Source organism: Anolis carolinensis, chromosome 6 (assembly GCF_035594765.1).
Source record: "Anolis carolinensis isolate JA03-04 chromosome 6, rAnoCar3.1.pri, whole genome shotgun sequence".
NCBI classification, from domain to species: domain Eukaryota; kingdom Metazoa; phylum Chordata; class Lepidosauria; order Squamata; family Dactyloidae; genus Anolis; species Anolis carolinensis.
This window is the reverse complement of record NC_085846.1, coordinates 8,690,127-8,707,383: the sequence shown is the minus strand read 5'-3', so window position 1 is coordinate 8,707,383 and position 17,257 is coordinate 8,690,127. Positions and strand designations below refer to the sequence as shown.

The 17,257-nt window shown below is 38.5% G+C and overlaps 1 protein-coding gene across 1 annotated transcript in view; it reads left to right on the top strand.

Moving 5' to 3' along the window:
- Positions 1-17,257, top strand: part of LOC107983540 (immunoglobulin mu heavy chain-like) — a 55,597-nt gene that overhangs the window by 37,387 nt on the left and 953 nt on the right. Inside the window, exons 11-15 of the mRNA XM_062957065.1 lie at positions 9,784-10,086; positions 10,762-11,094; positions 12,094-12,438; positions 13,261-13,593; positions 17,059-17,234. Coding sequence (XP_062813135.1) covers positions 9,784-10,086; positions 10,762-11,094; positions 12,094-12,438; positions 13,261-13,593; positions 17,059-17,234 — 1,490 coding nt within the window. The remainder of the gene's footprint in view (positions 1-9,783; positions 10,087-10,761; positions 11,095-12,093; positions 12,439-13,260; positions 13,594-17,058; positions 17,235-17,257) is intronic.

Sequence of the window (17,257 nt, the reverse complement as noted above, 5' to 3'; positions counted from 1 at the left end):
AAGATGCTTCTTTCCATTGATTCTCCAAAATTTTAATTATAAGGCTCAAATACTAAAAGAACTGCTGTTTTGTCCAGTTGTACCAAAAAAGATAAAGAATCTTCTGGCAATTGAAAGGTTAACATTTTCTGTGGCTTAAGCCACAAAGTCTATTTAAGTTTTGCCGCAAAAACTTTGGTTTCCCAGACTTTACCTGGTAGGAAAGAGCTTTGTTGTTTCAAAAATTATTGTATAAGCGATGGTGACAACTTCAGCAGACGAAAGTGTTTTTGTGCGTGGTCTTTAAAGAGCTGAGGCAATGTGACAGGTTTGACCATTGGGGGAATGGGACCCCAGTCCTCGTTTCTTCAGGTATGTTTTCAATTCCTTTTAAACCTGTTTGTAAATTTTTAAGTGAAATTTCAGAAAAGGTTAACCTTGTGAATTACGGATTTTCTGGAGTATAGCATTCCAATTGGGGGAATGGAGGGAGAGTTATGGTATTACTACAACTCTCTCAGAAGGCAAAAAACAAATATATTGGGAAGGCTTTCAATGTTATTGAACGCACAGTCTCATTCTTCAAAAAGCTATGTTTCAGTGCAAAATTGAGAGATTAAAAATGCAAAAGTAATTCAGTGATATACTTGGATTTAAACCCAGTGCTTTTTGTTCTTATGGTGCCAGCAAATTAGTCATTGTGATTACTATGCTCTTGATTACTGGGGCCCAGGAACATTTGTGGCTGTAACTTCAGGTAAAGATTTTTCCATTCTTTGTTTTTCATTGATTTGGAGATTTAATCCAGACCTTTTTCCATGTTTGCCATGAGGTGTTTTTTTTTTCCGTTGTTGTTTATTTGTTTCTTATTTTAGTTGTCCAAACACAAGATGCAGATAGGGTCTTGGATCTCTTTATGGGGTGGGAAAATACAATGGACTTAATCAATACCACAGCTCAATACTATAAAATCTTGAGATTTGTAGTTTTGCAAATCCTGTATCCTTCTTTGCCAATGAAAACTATACTACTATCCAAACTGCAAATTTCTAGGTTCCATAACATTGAGCCATAGCAATCAAGCATAGTTGCTCCAAAAAGCATTGCATGAGTGACTGTAGTAGGTTACTCATTAGTAGGTTACTCATTAGTAAAGGAGTTTTGTAGGAGGTTTTTGTACGTAGCCTTGAAAGATCTGAGTCAATGTGACTACTTCGACTACTGGGGGGATGGGACATTCCTCCTCGTATCTGAAGGTATGTTTTCAATTCCTTTTAAACCTGTTTGTGCTTCTGTTTTTGTGGATTTTTTTAGTGAAATTTCTGAAAAAGTTAACCTTGTCTATTAGGAATTTTCTGGACTCTAGCAGTCCCACTATGTTCTTGGGAAAGAGGGCGGATTACAGTATTACTATGGGAGAGTCCCATTTTCTTCCATTAGTCTCCAATTTACTTTTAAAGTTTGGCAACTTTCAGGAGTCAGAATTTCAGACTGGAAGGACATTTATTCTGATCCTGAAAGACAAATGAGATGCTCTTCAAAACTCATAAAAATCACAAACTCAATTTTACTTGAAAAATATTTGACTGATGTCCATTATTTTGGCTTGAGATTGTGATCTGAAGCTGGTATAGACTTTTTTACCTACCCAAACCAGTGAAACAATCTTAAACTGCAAAGTAAACTGGTTTTTACAGAGTTATCATGTCTGTTTCCTTGGAAATCAATACCAGGGAATTCTTTGAAATTTACTCCTGAATAAATGTGCTCAAAATGTGGAAAAACAAAATGATAGGATTCTACAAGGTTCTTGCAATATGTCCGTATAAAACTAGTCCACTGTGATAACTGGTTTGACGCCTGGGGTGGTGGCACCTTTGTCACCGTTTCGACAGGTAAAAAAATCTTCCTTCTCTTGAATTATTGTAACTATTGATATATTAAGGCAATTAGTTTTCAATTCACTGGGGTCTGTTTCACTAATCTCCTATATAACTCATAAGGCAGAATTCAAAATTACTCTGCCATCTGCCTGTTTTAAACCTATTGTTACCATTATTTGGGTCTGTTATGTTTTCTGTTTGCGAGAATCCAGAAAGATTGTTGTTGACAAAACTATAATTAAGTTGTATTCTGCAGAAAGATTTGGGTGCCCTACTGGAAAATATACGTAAATTTGGGATTTTATTAGATAGATCCTGTGCAAACCAAAAGGGACATAAAGTAATTTTATTGAGCGCACATAGAAAGAGGATAATCTAAATTATAGGTTTTTCTTGATATTACTGATGTCCCTAGTAAATATAGAGAATACTCTGTAGTATGAGTATAGCAATTGCATTTGTGTGTGACTGACTATGGCTTTCGCGACTGGGGAAAAGGAACCATGGTTGCCATTACTTTAGGTAAATCAGTTTTCTTCCAATTCAGAACCAGTTTCAACTGCAAGTGAGTAAATGGAGTTTGTCTCGGGAGGGATACAACCTCCCTCAAACAAATCCATTCTCCCAGTGTTTTTGTTTTTTACAGTCTTCAAATTATACTATTTACCATGGGGAATGGGGTCTTTTTCTCTTTTCTTGACTTTTTAGTCTTTGTTGTTATTGTTAGTTGATTGAAAATGCATGCACTGAAATCAAACAGCATTTTTACTGTAATCAACGTTCAGAAGACACGTTTGAAAATGAAAATTTGTCCATCTATCCTCTGTTGGTTTCTTTTGCTATCCACAGTAACTTTTTTATGTGTTCTTCAGCCTTTTCATTGAGTTCTAGCAATCTGGACATCAATTCTAAGTTTCCTTCTTAATGCTGGATTGCTTTAAGCGGTATAAAACTATGAGTTTATACCGCTAGATCCAGAGTTGGCTCCAGATTTAATCATACTTAAGAGAAAATTGAAATGGGGATTTAGTTTGTCCAAGTAGTTTAAATTAGTCTACTTGAAATGAACAGGTTTTTAATTGGTTTTAATTGTTTATTTTAATACTGTTAATATTTAATTCTATTCTAATGTTTGAATATTGTTAGGTTTTAAATTGTATTGTCCTTTAAGCCGCTTTGAGTCTCTTTTGTAGAAAAGCAAGGTATAAATAAACATCATCATCATACAGATATAAATTGATCTAACCAAGATTATTATGGCCTCCTAAAGTTTTATGGAGTAACCTTTTGTAAGAAAAAGACTACTTCATCAAGTGAATGAAGTCTTCATATACATTGGATGAAGTAGGTTCTTTCCTAAAACTCATATAAACTTAACATTAATGAATTCTTTGAAAAATACATCTTCCTTTATTCTTTCTGTCCTAGATCTTAACATTTTAATTGGGATTTCTCATTCATAAGGGAATTGTATTTTTAATGTGTTTAAGACTTTTTTCATCATGGGGTGAATTTTATCATTGCAATAAGATTCTGGGGACTCGGAGCTCAGATTAAGCCTTTCAGTGATAGAATCAGAAATCTGAAACACATCTAAAAAGTCTTGTTCAAAGCAAGCTGAAGTGCTAATTAATATGCATCCAAATATAAAATCAGCATAGAAATTAATAAAAGATTTAGGTGGGCATTAGATTATTTTTCACCTTTTGTTAAAACTAAAATGGCTGATTAGAAAACAGGGATATTCCAGGGCAATTGAAATAACAGGTGTCTGCAGTTTCATTTCTCAGTTTCGGGTTTATTTTAAAACATCTTGTTCTGCTTGGCAGCTTTTCTAGTATCTAGAGTCATTTTTGCATGGTTGAACATAGCCCTGAATGTTTCGAAAACAATACTGTCACACCTGTCTTTGTAAGAGTTCTGTTTTTCATTCCTAAAATAACCAATTTTAATCATATTTTGGCTTTAAGAAGAAAAATATAGTTTCTGTTCCTTAAGCAGTTGGGTCTGGTACTCTAGCGGTTTGGCACATTTTCATCTAAAAAAATCGTATGTCCAGCTGGTAAGGGAAAATGATTATTCCTCTTCTAATGTTGCTTAATATGTGTATTCCATTTTTTTCACAATTTAGAAAATGACAAGTTTTATTACTTTCCTTGTTGAATATATTTCATGAAATTAGATAACATTATTTGAGTAATGTTTTTCACTAGTACTTCTTATCATTGGTCAGTTTGTGAATTGAAGAAACCTAGATCTTAAAAGCAAATGAATTTGTGGTGACAGGTTTTAATTTCTTATGCAGGGGTTTCCCCTAGATAACCAGAGATTTCATTTTGAAGTTTCCTCAACTGAGTGGGTGAAATGCCATGCTTTCTTTTTCTGTTTTAATTATGGGTTCTGACTGTTGGATTCTTTTTTAATTCTCTTTTTGGCAAGTCCTTTCTTTCTTCTGGATGAAATGTCCAACTTTCTTTGTTGTTTACTAGGATTGATCACTTTGGACTAGCAATAGATTTTATAGAATGTTGACAGAAAAAAGGGAATTATTGCTAATTATCTGAATTTATGTCAGAGTGGCTTAGGGAAACAACAGTTTTGTTGCACAACGGCTTGTTGATTAATTTGTTGGTCAATTCATTAAATAATGAATTTTTGTATGGTATGGTATGGGCATTATGATTAGTTCCAAATGTGATATTTAAGATGAGTGATCAGCTATTAAGCAGGGATTATTAGATTAATGGATGGAATGCTGATTAATCCCCTTCACAAGATGCCATTCAAAGCCCAATTGAATATTACTTCTGAAAGTGATCATTTAGATCTACGTGGCATTACTAGCTTGGCAAGAGTAAAGCCTCCCTCTTCAATGCTTGTTTGGGAGCATGTGCATCTTTTTTGGCTGAGGTTCGGCTGAGATCCACCTAAGCTTTTCAGACCTCTAGAAGCTTTGGATCTAGATCTGTAGCAGGGAGAGATCCCAGGACATCTCCAAAACCCCTATGCTTAGTTCAAGAAGAGATGTGCGGTTTTTTGCTCAGTTGTAGCTTTGAGATTAAGGTGGGAAGGTCTGGATCTTCTCCGAGCTTATCTAAAGCCCAGCACAGAGCTGGGATAAATCCATGCCTTTCAGATCTATAGCAGTAAATGCTAAGGTTGGGGAAATCCAAAAGCATTCCACAGCTGAGCTTTTAGCTCAGGGAAGCTGAAGGGATCCCTGCTGGGCTCATGGCCCAGCAGGGATCCCTTTAGCTTCCCCGAGCTAAAAGCTCAGCTGTGGAGAGCACCATGCTTCCAACCAGCTAACCTACCCTTGATGTTTACCACTGTAAAGGGCTGAGGAGGTTGATCTGGCCTCTCCCCAGCTTACCAGGATCCCACAGCTCAACTACAGCATTTACGAGGGAGGTCAGCAGCACCCAAAGCTGTCTCAGCTAATGAAAAGCTGGAGGACTCCAAAGCTGGGGCCTTGGGAACCATGAGGATTTGAGTTCCCGGCTTCTCCCTAGCTTCTCAGAAGCTCTCACCACTCAGCTGTGGGACCTGCATACCCTTCAGTTCCATAGCTGGGCAAGGTGAGCTTCTCAGAGCTGATGGCAAGCTAAGGAAAAGCTGGAGGGTTCCCTGCTGAAGTGAGGCTTGAGAAAGAAATGGAACAAGCTTAGCCTATATCTCTAGCTCACCTGAACACCCACGGTAAGCAGGGATGGATTGGCCAGTCGACCCTGTTCCAGCTCCTAGCAGTAATAGCTAGGGCTAGAGAGAGCATCCAGGGCCTCTGTAGTGCCTGGAAGCCTCCCTGCTCAGCTGCTGGTTTCAGAAGGAACAAGGAAAGGTTTCTGGCATCTTTGTAACTTCTCAAAAACCAACAGCTTAGCTGTGATGAGCCGTAATTCTTTCATGTTTAGTGTAGCTATAGCCGGGTCCTAAGCACCTCGATAGCAATGGCTTGTCAGTGCACTGTGGTTATGAGAAGAACAGGGAGATTCCTTTGGCTTAGTGCTAGGTTTTTAAAGCCTGTAAGTATGCAACAGTAAGCAATAGAGCCTCACCATCCTATCCCGGTTCTAGTTCTATAACAGCAACAGCTAGGACAGGGATCATCTCTCCACCTGCAGTTCAGCTGGGACAATGCTGCAGTTTTGGAAAGAACAGGAAAGGTTTATTGGCTGCTTACTATCTTTTCAAAAGCCCATCACTCTGCTGTCCTGCCGGGAAACTATTCCGAGTGATAGCAGGTGTACTTGAGCAGCTGGTAACCAAGCTAGATAAAATCTGGAGGCTGTGGCATTCCTCTACCTTACCCAAAGCAAGGATGCCCCAAAGCCTCTCTAATCTGCCCACATTTTTAGTTCCTTATCCACAACAGCTAGGGCAGGAAAAGTATCCCAAATCTCTGTAAAGCCAGCTATTGAGGAAGCTTGTCTGAACCATTGGCTTCAGAAACTGCAAAGAGTGATTCCTAGTCTCCTCCTAGCTTGTCAAAAGAACACCAGTTTATTTCAAGACCTGCCAAGCATTCAGATTTAGATCATCTGGGTTTTGCAAGGAACCGAAGCTTCTCTGCAGCTAGTACTCAGTTAGGAAAAGCTGGAGGGATCTCAGCTGAATTGTGGCTTCAAGAAATATGGGGAGAAGGTTCGGGCATCTCTGTGGGTATCTAAACCCCAATGTTGAACAAGGATGCAAGTGAGCCTTCTCGGCCTCTTCAATTCTAAAGCGGCAATAGCCAACACTGGAGCGCATTGGCGACACCACTTTAGTTAGAGGGATACCTGAGGGTTTCCAATGAGGTGTAAGTTATGTGGGACAACAGAGGAGGGCTGCTGGTAACTTCCTAGCTTGTGAGAAACCCACTACTCAGTTTCAGGGCTTGTAAATCTCTTAGATCTAGAGCAGTGATAGTTGAAGCTGGCAACCAACTGCAGTGCTTCCATAGCCATCCCTGCGAATGGCGAGGAAAAATAGAAGCAGTGTCGTGATTCTGTGAAATCATTTATGCACTTAGGACAAAAGTAATCTTTTTAGAACTAAAATCCTTATTGCTGGGGTGGGCATGCCATCAGAGGGTCTCCAAAGCTTGGAGCTTCAATGGTTGTTTTGGGGATTATTGAAGAATCTGCTGGCAACCCCATGATTACTTAGAAGCCCAATTTGTGCTAGGATGCATGCAAAAATTTTAGTTCCCATATAAGGCTGTAATAAAGATTGACAGAATGTTGCTGAAGTCTAGTGCTTAGCTTGGAGAAAGTTACATTGCTTCGTTTGGTGTTTCGGCAAGTGATGCTATGAAGGAAGCTTTTACTGTGGATGGAGTCCAGTGTTCAGCTAGGGAAGAAATGCATGTCTTCTTTACTGGTTACTTTGGGAACTATGAGGAAACCTCTGATTTCCCTGTGAATTATCTAAAACCCAGCACAAAACTGGGGTGCACCCCTGCGTTTCAGGTCTGTAGGAACAGGTATATGATTAGGTATATGTTTCAGTCAGTCCAAAACTAAGCTTTGAGCAAGGGGAAGGTTCCTGGCTGCACTAGTGGGGAGGGGGGAGATAGTTTTGTCACCTTCCTAGCTTGTTAGAAACCCAGTGCTCAGGTATGGGACCTGCAAACTATTCACATCTATGGAAGCTAGTGCTAAGGTCAGCAAGCTACCCATAATGGTGGGAAAGCTCAGGTTTTTGCCAGCCTCAGTACTAGCTCTGCCCATGGATGCACACGAGCCTCAAAAATCTTTATCAGGTCCATAGAAAAGTCAGGGAAAGCAACAAAAGTGCAACTGAAATCAGCAGAGTTTCTGAGTTTCAGATTAATTTGTTGGCTCATACCTTGTTCGGCTCATGCCTTGCTCAGCTCTGGCTTTGAAAAGGCTGTGGCAAACCCCCCATCACCTCCCTGAAGCCTGCAGCTTAGCTTGGAGGCCTCTTAGCCTTTCCCATGTACTGACACTATAGCTGGAGTAAAGCTGCAAAAGAGCTATTTCTGAAACCAAGAGCTTAATGTAAGGGTTTAGAAATAATGTCAAATTCTCCTGTTGAGTTATTTGCTTTTTTGCCCAAATACTAAGCTGAGGAAACAGTAAAGCTTTCTAGTACTATAAAAGCAAAGGCGGGGGATCTAGAACTCTTCTGAAGCAAAGGAGAAATCAGATGGTTCCCTGTTCAGGTTTGATTTTGAGGTGCTCCTAAACCCCAATAGCTAGTCACATGAGTAGTCAAGAATGAGTCGCAATGCATGCCAGATATACAGATCTATGGCCATCTCATCTGAGTTAGGGTTGTGCCCAGAATCTTTCTGAGAGGTAGTTTTCAGTGAGGGAAATGCTGGAGGGCTCCTTGTTCAGTTGTGGCTCTGCTAATCAGGTCCTAAAGAAACTATCGGCTCCTAAAGGAACACTTAACAGGATGATTCCTACTTATGAAAGAGGACTTTGAGTACAAACCAAAATACAGGTTGACTGTCTCAGGCGCTGAGTCCTATTGCGACCTGAAAACTGACAACCAGTTTCTCAAGTAACATTTCTCTATTCTTGGGGACATTTGTGATGTTAGTGTCAGAAATAACTGGCAACTTAGTGCAGGGTACCAAGGGTAACTTTCAAGCTTTTAAATGATTTTTTTTTTCTGTGAAATGATTTCAGTCAAAAATAGCTAAGGAGTTTCTAGGCTCTGATAACCATAGGCTGGCAAAAGATGATTCATAGCAATTCTAACATCTTTAAATTTTATTTCTCTGGCTATCTCTTTAAAAAACAGTGTTTACTGCATGTTTACATCACCATCTCATACATATATTTCATACACATGAAAACATTAATTCAGAGAAATAATTGTCTTTTCGAAAGTATAGCTATGCAACAGATCATATCTAGCTTTAAACTGTACAGAAACTATAATGCCACAATGTTTTTCTTCTCTTCTTTGCTAATTCTTTTTTTTAATGTCCTATACTCTCTATGAATTCTAACTCAATAAATAATTGGGTAAATGACAGATAACCAAGTTGCTTCTCAAGTGGTCCTAACTTTAGAGTAAATCAATGTTTTCCTCAATATATATTTTAAGAAAGTTTGACCTACAGTTCTTCCAGAAATTTGACTACAGTTCAGTATCAATGGCAAAAGAGCATCATGTCAAAGACCCCGTGAATTTTTCTCATTGAGATTCTCATGTTGTATCTATATCCTTAAGTAATTTATCTGAATATCCTGAAAAATCCTTAGCACTACCTTGTAATTCAAACCAATGTTTTGTAATTCCTGCACTAGAGGAACAAGCCTGAGAAAGAAGAGGCAAAGACCAAGTTGGTACATCACCAGCTTAAATTCCAAGACTGACCAACCCAGAGGTTATAGTTCAGACTCCAATAATAGGCTGATTCATTTGACATGTCATATTTGTTCCCAACATAAAAGTGAAAAACACTTGTATTTGTTTCACATATTAGTGAAAAACAGAACATAAGAGCTACACACAAATGTAGAACATAGGACTGAAACAAAATCACATATGATTGAATGAACCTTTCTGTAGATAGGAGGCATTTCTCTTAAATGAGGATTATAATATATGTAGAACAAAATGTTGGACAAATGTGGTGGTGGATTTTCCTTAATTGGAAGCTCTTAAGATCCAAATTGGATGCTCATTGCTCAGGGATGTTGCAGCTGTGAAAAACTAGATGGTCTTTGATGTCCCTTCTAATTCAATGACTGGGTGATTCTATAATGCATTGGAATGTGTAATGAGTGGTAGCATTAAGCTACCTAAAATACATATTTACGTTTTTATAGCCATGTCTTTCTTTCCCACCAAAACAATGATCCGATTCTTTTCAGCCCTGGCTGAATCTATTAACATTTCTGGGGGGAAATAAAACCACCCAGATGCCCTCCATCCTTTTCTTTTTCTACTCCCTCAGCTTCCCCAAGTGCCCCTGTACTTTTCCCCCTCATTCCAATTGGGAGTGGAGATGGTGAAAATATTGCAATTGGGTGTTTGGCCAAAGATTTCCTGCCTGACTCCATCACTTTTGCCTGGAATGATCCAAAAAATGCCACCATCGATGACAGCAACATCAAGACTTTTCCTTCCATTTCTGATGCTTCTGGGACCTTCATGGCAAGCTCTCAGACTGCAGTCTCCGTCACAGACTGGAAAGCACGTTCCGCATTCTACTGCAAGGCTAAGCACCCATCTGGAGATAGAGAGATTGCAGTCCGTGGTAAGTGGATTAATTTGTTTCATTCAATCAGAAACACTCCCAACAGACCATAACAAGAAAGATCAATTTCAGAAGCCAGCTGTCATTAAGCAAACACCACTGTAGGAGCCTTAGACACTCTGTGAACATCTATACAAAACATCTCCATTCAAGATGGAATACTTATATTCTACACAATAACTAGCTAATTACTAAAGCTCTGGGATTAATTTCATTTAACACAATGAACTATTGCTAGTTCAAACTTAAGTATTTTCCTACAAGAAACTTTTGAAAGAAAATTATATAGCAGCTCAAAACTATTAGAAGGTATCTCCTCTACCCTAGAAGTCAAAATACGAGTGAATTGGATTGGCCCTTCCTATGAAGTGAGGATTGTGCTTTGCCTATGCTCAGTGAAGTCTCTTTCATTTATTTTGAGACTCAGCCTCAAATCGGGAATTTCTGCCTGGCCTTCAGTCAAAGCATGTCCTGCTTCATGGATGTAAAAGCAGTTCTCTATTTTAAATCAGGTACACCAACTACATAACCTAGAGGACTGATTTCTATACTGATCTGAAATGCCACATAATGCCACATAAATATAATTTCATATCCTTCATTTACATTTTGGCCTTCAAAGTGTTGTATCTGTCTGCTATAATTTTTCTCGTTTTCCTTCCTGCTCCACCTCAGCATGTTCCCCTATGGGATGTCTCACTGACATGGCTGTCCGCGCACCACCTGTTAAAGCATTCTCGAGCGCCTACCTAAATGCCACCATCACCTGCGAAGCTCTCCGTCTTGACACACAGAAAACCACTCTCAAGTGGTACAGGAATGAAGAATTGCTGGATTCAGGTTTCGAAACCACCAAACCAACTCTCAACAGCCAGGGCTGCTACAACATGAGAAGTAAACTGATAGTCACCAAAGAGGACTGGCTTTCCGGTGTGAAATTTTACTGTGAAGTACAAAATCTCAAGTACAACAATACCTTAGTTATCAGCTTGTATGACGTCTGTCCAGGTAAATTGAACTATTCCTTTGATGTGGAAAAGAAATTATAACACTTCAAGATATTTGAAGGGGGTATGGTTTAGTAAAAGGTCTTCCAGCAATATCATAATGAGAGATGAAATATCCTGCTTCCTACAAAGTACCAAAATAGTCTTGTTTTCTCATTTCTGATCTACGATACAATCCAAATTTATTCTGCTCAATGTAGTTTTACTGGCCTAAATCCAGTTGTTGTTGTTTTCTGAAATAGAGTAGATTTGTTGAATCAATTGGATTTATATAAGGGGTAGCATATCAGTCATCATTCAGAATTTTATACAATATATCCATTGTATTTGAAACTAGCAATCTATTTGGGACCATTGTATTTGGGACCATTGTATTTGGGACCAGCCCATCACATTTTTAAAATGTAGATTTGAGAAAGGAGGATTGGAAAAACAAACCTGAGGTTTTACAAATTTCAGTGTCAAAAATGAATTCCACACACAATTGCTTAACACAACTTCTTTGAAATCTATCAGCACAAATGCTCAAGAAGAGATCCTTCTAAATCAAAATGTGGACATTCATGATTGACTCATGATTCTGCTTAAATCAGGAATGAAATTAACACAAAGAAGCAGAATTATGCATTCTAAAACTGTTAAAAAGAAATAGGACAAACTTGTTTGATGGTTTTTGGTTTTGAAATATTAACAAGCCAGGACTTTAATGATTCTTCAATGGGGCAACTTGCATAATTCCCAAGTGCCCACTTTTCACTTCTGAACATAACGTTCAGATAGAAAAAGAACTTTCTCAATTAACAAGACACATTACACTGAGTAAGTCCTTAGCAAACATTAAGACAGTTGGTTGCCCATAAGACAGGAACTTCTTAAGTTTGTTAGGCAGTGGAGACTAACATAAGGCTAAGTATCTGCAACATGTGAAGAGCCAGTATGTTCAATTGCCAATTTATTACTGATCTGAATATTTCTTCTCACCTCTTCAATTGTTCAATAGATTCTGGACCCTGCAATGGTGATGACATCCGTGTAGAGACTATTGCCCCAACCTATGCTGATATTTACCAGACCAGCTCAGCTAAACTGACCTGCAGAATCTCCAACATACCCTATGGTCAGGAGCTTACAGAACTGAATGTCACCTGGACACAGGAACCTGGTCACAAAATCCTGAACACTGAATATGGCAAACCTACAGACCAGGGAAATGGCATGCAATACATTGATGCTACAGCCACCGTTTGTGCAACCGAATGGCGCAGTGGACAGACTTTCAGTTGCAAAGTTAATTTTCCAGGCGCCCTTCCCAAGCCTGTGGAAAAAAAGCTGAGAAAGACCATCAGTAAGTGCCTGCTTAATTGTCATCTTTGTATAAAACAATTTAGCATTGGTGTCTCAAGGTATGACCGTTGACAGAGTAATTTTAACCCTCCCTCATTATAATGAATGCCACCTGAATCAAAAGAACTTTGATTCCAAGCCTCTTTACATATACCATTACATCAATAGCTGATAAGACACATGTGCTGCAGTCCTGAAAACATTTAGACAGTTACACTGAATATCTACCTGGACAAGCATGTTCTTCTCATAATAGCGCAACAGGAAAGAATGAGTACAACAGTATCTCTTCCATTCTTACTTAAATGTTGATAACTGCTTTGGAGCAGTAAACTTTGTGTAGACTAAACTGAGAAAAATTGATACCTCGAAGGCCAACCACAGAGCCCCAATGAGTATGAACACAGGCTTCCTATCTCTAAACCCAGCACATTAGTTTTCACCACTCAACCTGTGATTTCCAATCACTTATTTATGAGCTCACACTGGTCCAGAGGCACATTCTTTCCAATCCCAAATCCTCCATTGTGGATTCAGAAATTACTCATTTACAAGTGAAACCAGATCCATAGCAGTATTCATTTTTATTCTCAACATGTTATCTCACCCTTAGAGAATATTATACAATCTCAGCATTGAAGCTCAGATTTGTTCAATGTTGTCATCTCACTCATTTGTCATTGACCAGTTCAATACCCATAATCTGAACACTTGCCTCTATAATTTTGGTAGCCCATATCTACATCAGATCAAAAAACTATATTTTATAATTATAAGGAATGTGTGTTGATATTCTACTCATCATTCTCATTTCACCATTCAGGTGGCATCCCTCACACCCCATCTGTCTACGTCCTTCCTCCGCCATCGGATCAACTCACATTACGGGAATCTGCCACCCTTACTTGCTTGGTGAAAAATTTCAACCCTGCTGACCTCTTCATGAAATGGCTCCATAATGATCAGCCAGTGAGCAGTCTCCATTACTTCAACAGTGAACCCCAACCGGAATCGAAGCAGTCTGAGGGGTACTTTGCCTATAGTATGCTGAACATCAATGAGCAGGATTGGAGTGCTGGAGACTCTTTCACTTGCGTGGTGGGACACGAGACGCTACCTTTCAACACAACACAGAAGACCATAGACAAGAACACGGGTAAACCGAGCATTGTCAACGTCTCCTTAATGCTCTCCGATACTGGCAACACTTGCCACTAACCATCACCATAATTTCTTCACCCCATCCCATTTCCACCAGCATCTGTTTCCTTTGTTTTGTCTCTTCCTGCTTTATTGTTGTTGTTGTTGTTTTCCCCCAGTGGAAAGTTGGGGTGATGGCAAATACTGAAAAAAGATGTGTCAAATGTTAAAACCTTCACTAGCCACATCTTTTAGAAGAAAACAAAAAGATTGCAATAAAGTCTGTTTTTCAAATCCAAAAAAAGAAATCCTGGCTTGCTGTGAGAATAATATCAATATGAAAACTACAATCAATTTTCATTGACATCTACATCAAATGAGACACCTACCTTTCATTCCAATTCAAAAAGAAATACATATTTTTCTAAAATTCTAACATGGACATTTTTGTCTGCTATTACCTAGGATTTTCCAAGGATGTTTAAAACGTGAAATATCCAGAGTTAAAGTTTGCACTTCAAGTATTACCTTCTTTATTGCACACTTTCTTCCTTTCTGTTCCTTGGTCATTTGATTTGAGTGTTGGGCTGCACCTCTGGGAGACAAGAGGTCAAATCCCTGCTCAACCATGGAAACGCACTGGGTGATCTCAGACATATCACATCATCTCAGCAGGGTCACTTTAGGGTCAAAATAAGTCAGAAACAACTTGATGGCACATGAAAACAACATAGTGCAGTGGTCTTTGTCCTAAATAGTTGTGTTCTTACCTCTGGAATGGGAAGGAATTTTTTAGGAAGCTAGTTGGCACATTTCATTTTGCACTCTCTTGGGGATCTTCTGATCCCAACATCTTTGTCTAATTTTAAGAGCCATCCAACCCTAGGAACCTAAAAATTACACCCTATCCATTCAGAGCGTGGCTTCATGAAACACTATGTAACATCAGTTTAAATTATTTTATGATCGAAACAATGTCTCCTTCACTGTATAGACACAAAGGGTGGGCTATGGTGCCTTTTCAAGTGTCAATGATGTTGCTAAGAGATATTTCTGAGAGTCCCTGAAAGACATGGAAACTGGTGCATGAAAGATTTGATGAGAGCAGAATTCTTCTCATCTTAATGCACAACCACACAAATCAATAAATATCTGAGGGTATGCACAATATAACGCAAACTGCATTAGCACAAGGATGACCTCTTGACAAGTTGGTCCAGCTCATTTGGATTTGTCTTTTTCAAGTTAAAGTCAAGACAGATGAAAGCAAAAAAACCGAGTCTACACTCAGGCTACATTTCAGTGTCCTTTGATATAACTGATCTGATCAACTTTTCCACATCTTTACAAAAAGTATGTCATTCACAGAAACACATGGAAGACTAAAAGACCTAATGCTGCTATAAGAATAAATGTCGAATTCTAAAAACCTCCTTTAAGTAATGTTTATCCAAGAATATATTTGCAATAGTCATGAACATAAAGTGATGATACAGGAGAAACATATACTTCAATTGTCTCTACTCCAATGGGAGCCAAATTAAATAGATGGAGATGGATTCAGAGGCATTATTCTTCCATGTCTTGTCTTGTCCTATACAGTCTTCTGTGTTGCTCAGCCATAGAGAGGAATGCTTGACAATGACAATACTGAGCAAATCCTCATTTGTGTTTAATTAGTTAACCTAAATAAAATAGTCTTCATTGTACAACTGTTGCCCTTTTCCACCCATTCTGTTACCACTTTCTTCCCAAACTATTATGGCCACAGATACGCACACCAATGTGAAATACAGAGCAAAGCAAGTGAGATGGTTCACAATCGCAGACTGCTTTGATTGTAGCCTACTATGAGGTCTTTATAAATATTTTAATAAATAATCAGCATTTCATCTCTTTATGATAGTAAGATTCAGGGATTTTCAATAGATCATAGATTAATTCACTGGATTATTGTCAAACTATAACCCAATAAGTTTTGCTCAAACTCAACTTCTCTCTTTGTGACTTGATTTCTACTCATACCCCATTTCATATCTGTAAATCTGATTAGATTTTTTAGTAATTGTAGAGTGGGCATTGCTGTCTTCTGCAGTTCATGGCTTTATTTATTATTATTTGCATCACATTGAATTTGACTTATTGGAACCCCATGAATGGGCGACTTCCAGATCTACATCCCTGCTCAAGTCATGTAGAGTGATTTCTTTTAAACAAATCTTAATGAATTGCAAACTTTCGGACCATATTGAAGCAAGATTTGGTTTTATCTGTCTATAAATAAAGATATAAACTCAAAGGGAAAATAAAAAGAAGGGTGAGAGAAAGATAGAGTGGTTAAACCATACCACCACACACAAACTCATACCCAAAATAATATGTTGGTATGATGAAAAGAACAGAATGCGCTTCCTTAATAGACCATATATTTAATTCTTTTATCCATAGTTCTCAAAGATGATTTTGAACAAACTACGTCCTACAGTTGTGGTATTTTTTTAAAAAAGCTCTTTCTGATGTGGTCTCTATGTTCAAATATAATAACTACAATGGTAAATTCTCCACATTTACTGAAGATAAACAATGGCAATCTATGGAAAATAATTTCCGGGACAATCTCACACAAAACCAATATGTGACACATAGAAGAAATCCGCCACTAAAGATCACAATCAAAAGATGGGCCATCTCTTCTTTCTCTTATGATAGGATGTGGTACATCACTATTTGTTTCCAAAGCTTCCATCAGATGAAAAATCATGACTCTAAATTATAATAGACAATTTTTGCAGATTGCAATGTAATTTTATTTCATAAAGATATTTTCAAAGCTACAGAAAGAAGCCAAAGGAACTTACAATATTCTTGAGCACTATGCATGGTTGAATGACTGGATCTAGCTCACCCTACAATCTCTGCCATGCCAATTTCTAACATGTCTTTCCAACATGAGCTAAATTCCTTAAGAGACTTGACCCTCAGCTGTAGTCAATGCAGCATCGCATTGTCAGCACATTCGATGGTGACAACAAGACTCTTCAGTTTTGCGCCTCAATACAACATGAAGTTCTCTGCAGCTTTCATTCCAATGAATTCATTCATTACTCACAGCACAGTTGTGGAATGATTTAATCCGTCTGAGTTAGCAACAATTCACTTTCGTGATATAGTTAGGTAGTAGGTACCATCTATCTTTCTTAAGTTGAGTGAATGTTCCTATTTCTTCTTTGAGAGTGTTCAGAAATGCCATCACCTACCACTATTCCAAGGCTACCCTAAATCAGCTCATCTCCTCTTTCTCTTCTCAGCGTCACATTTCCCTTGGCAGCATTAAGCCTTGATTGTTACTTGTCTGAAAAATGAAATTCTGTTGGCTCCTGAACCGCTTCTTTCCCATTCCTTCCTTGCTATCCTAGTCCCCGCCCTCTTTATGCTACCTTCTTTTTTCTGATGCGTTATGTGCCTACATTGGAACTTTCAGCTTCTTTCCGAACTCCAGAAGAAACTGAATCCAATGTATTGTCCAAAGCTTACCTAGATGGGATCGTGGACACTGAAGAGGATGAGGAATTCCAAAACATCTCATCAGTCCTTTCCACTTTCATCATCCTCTTCCTTGTGAGCCTGTTCTACAGTGCCACCGTGACTGTCATCAAGGTAAGTTAAGTGGGGCAGGAAGG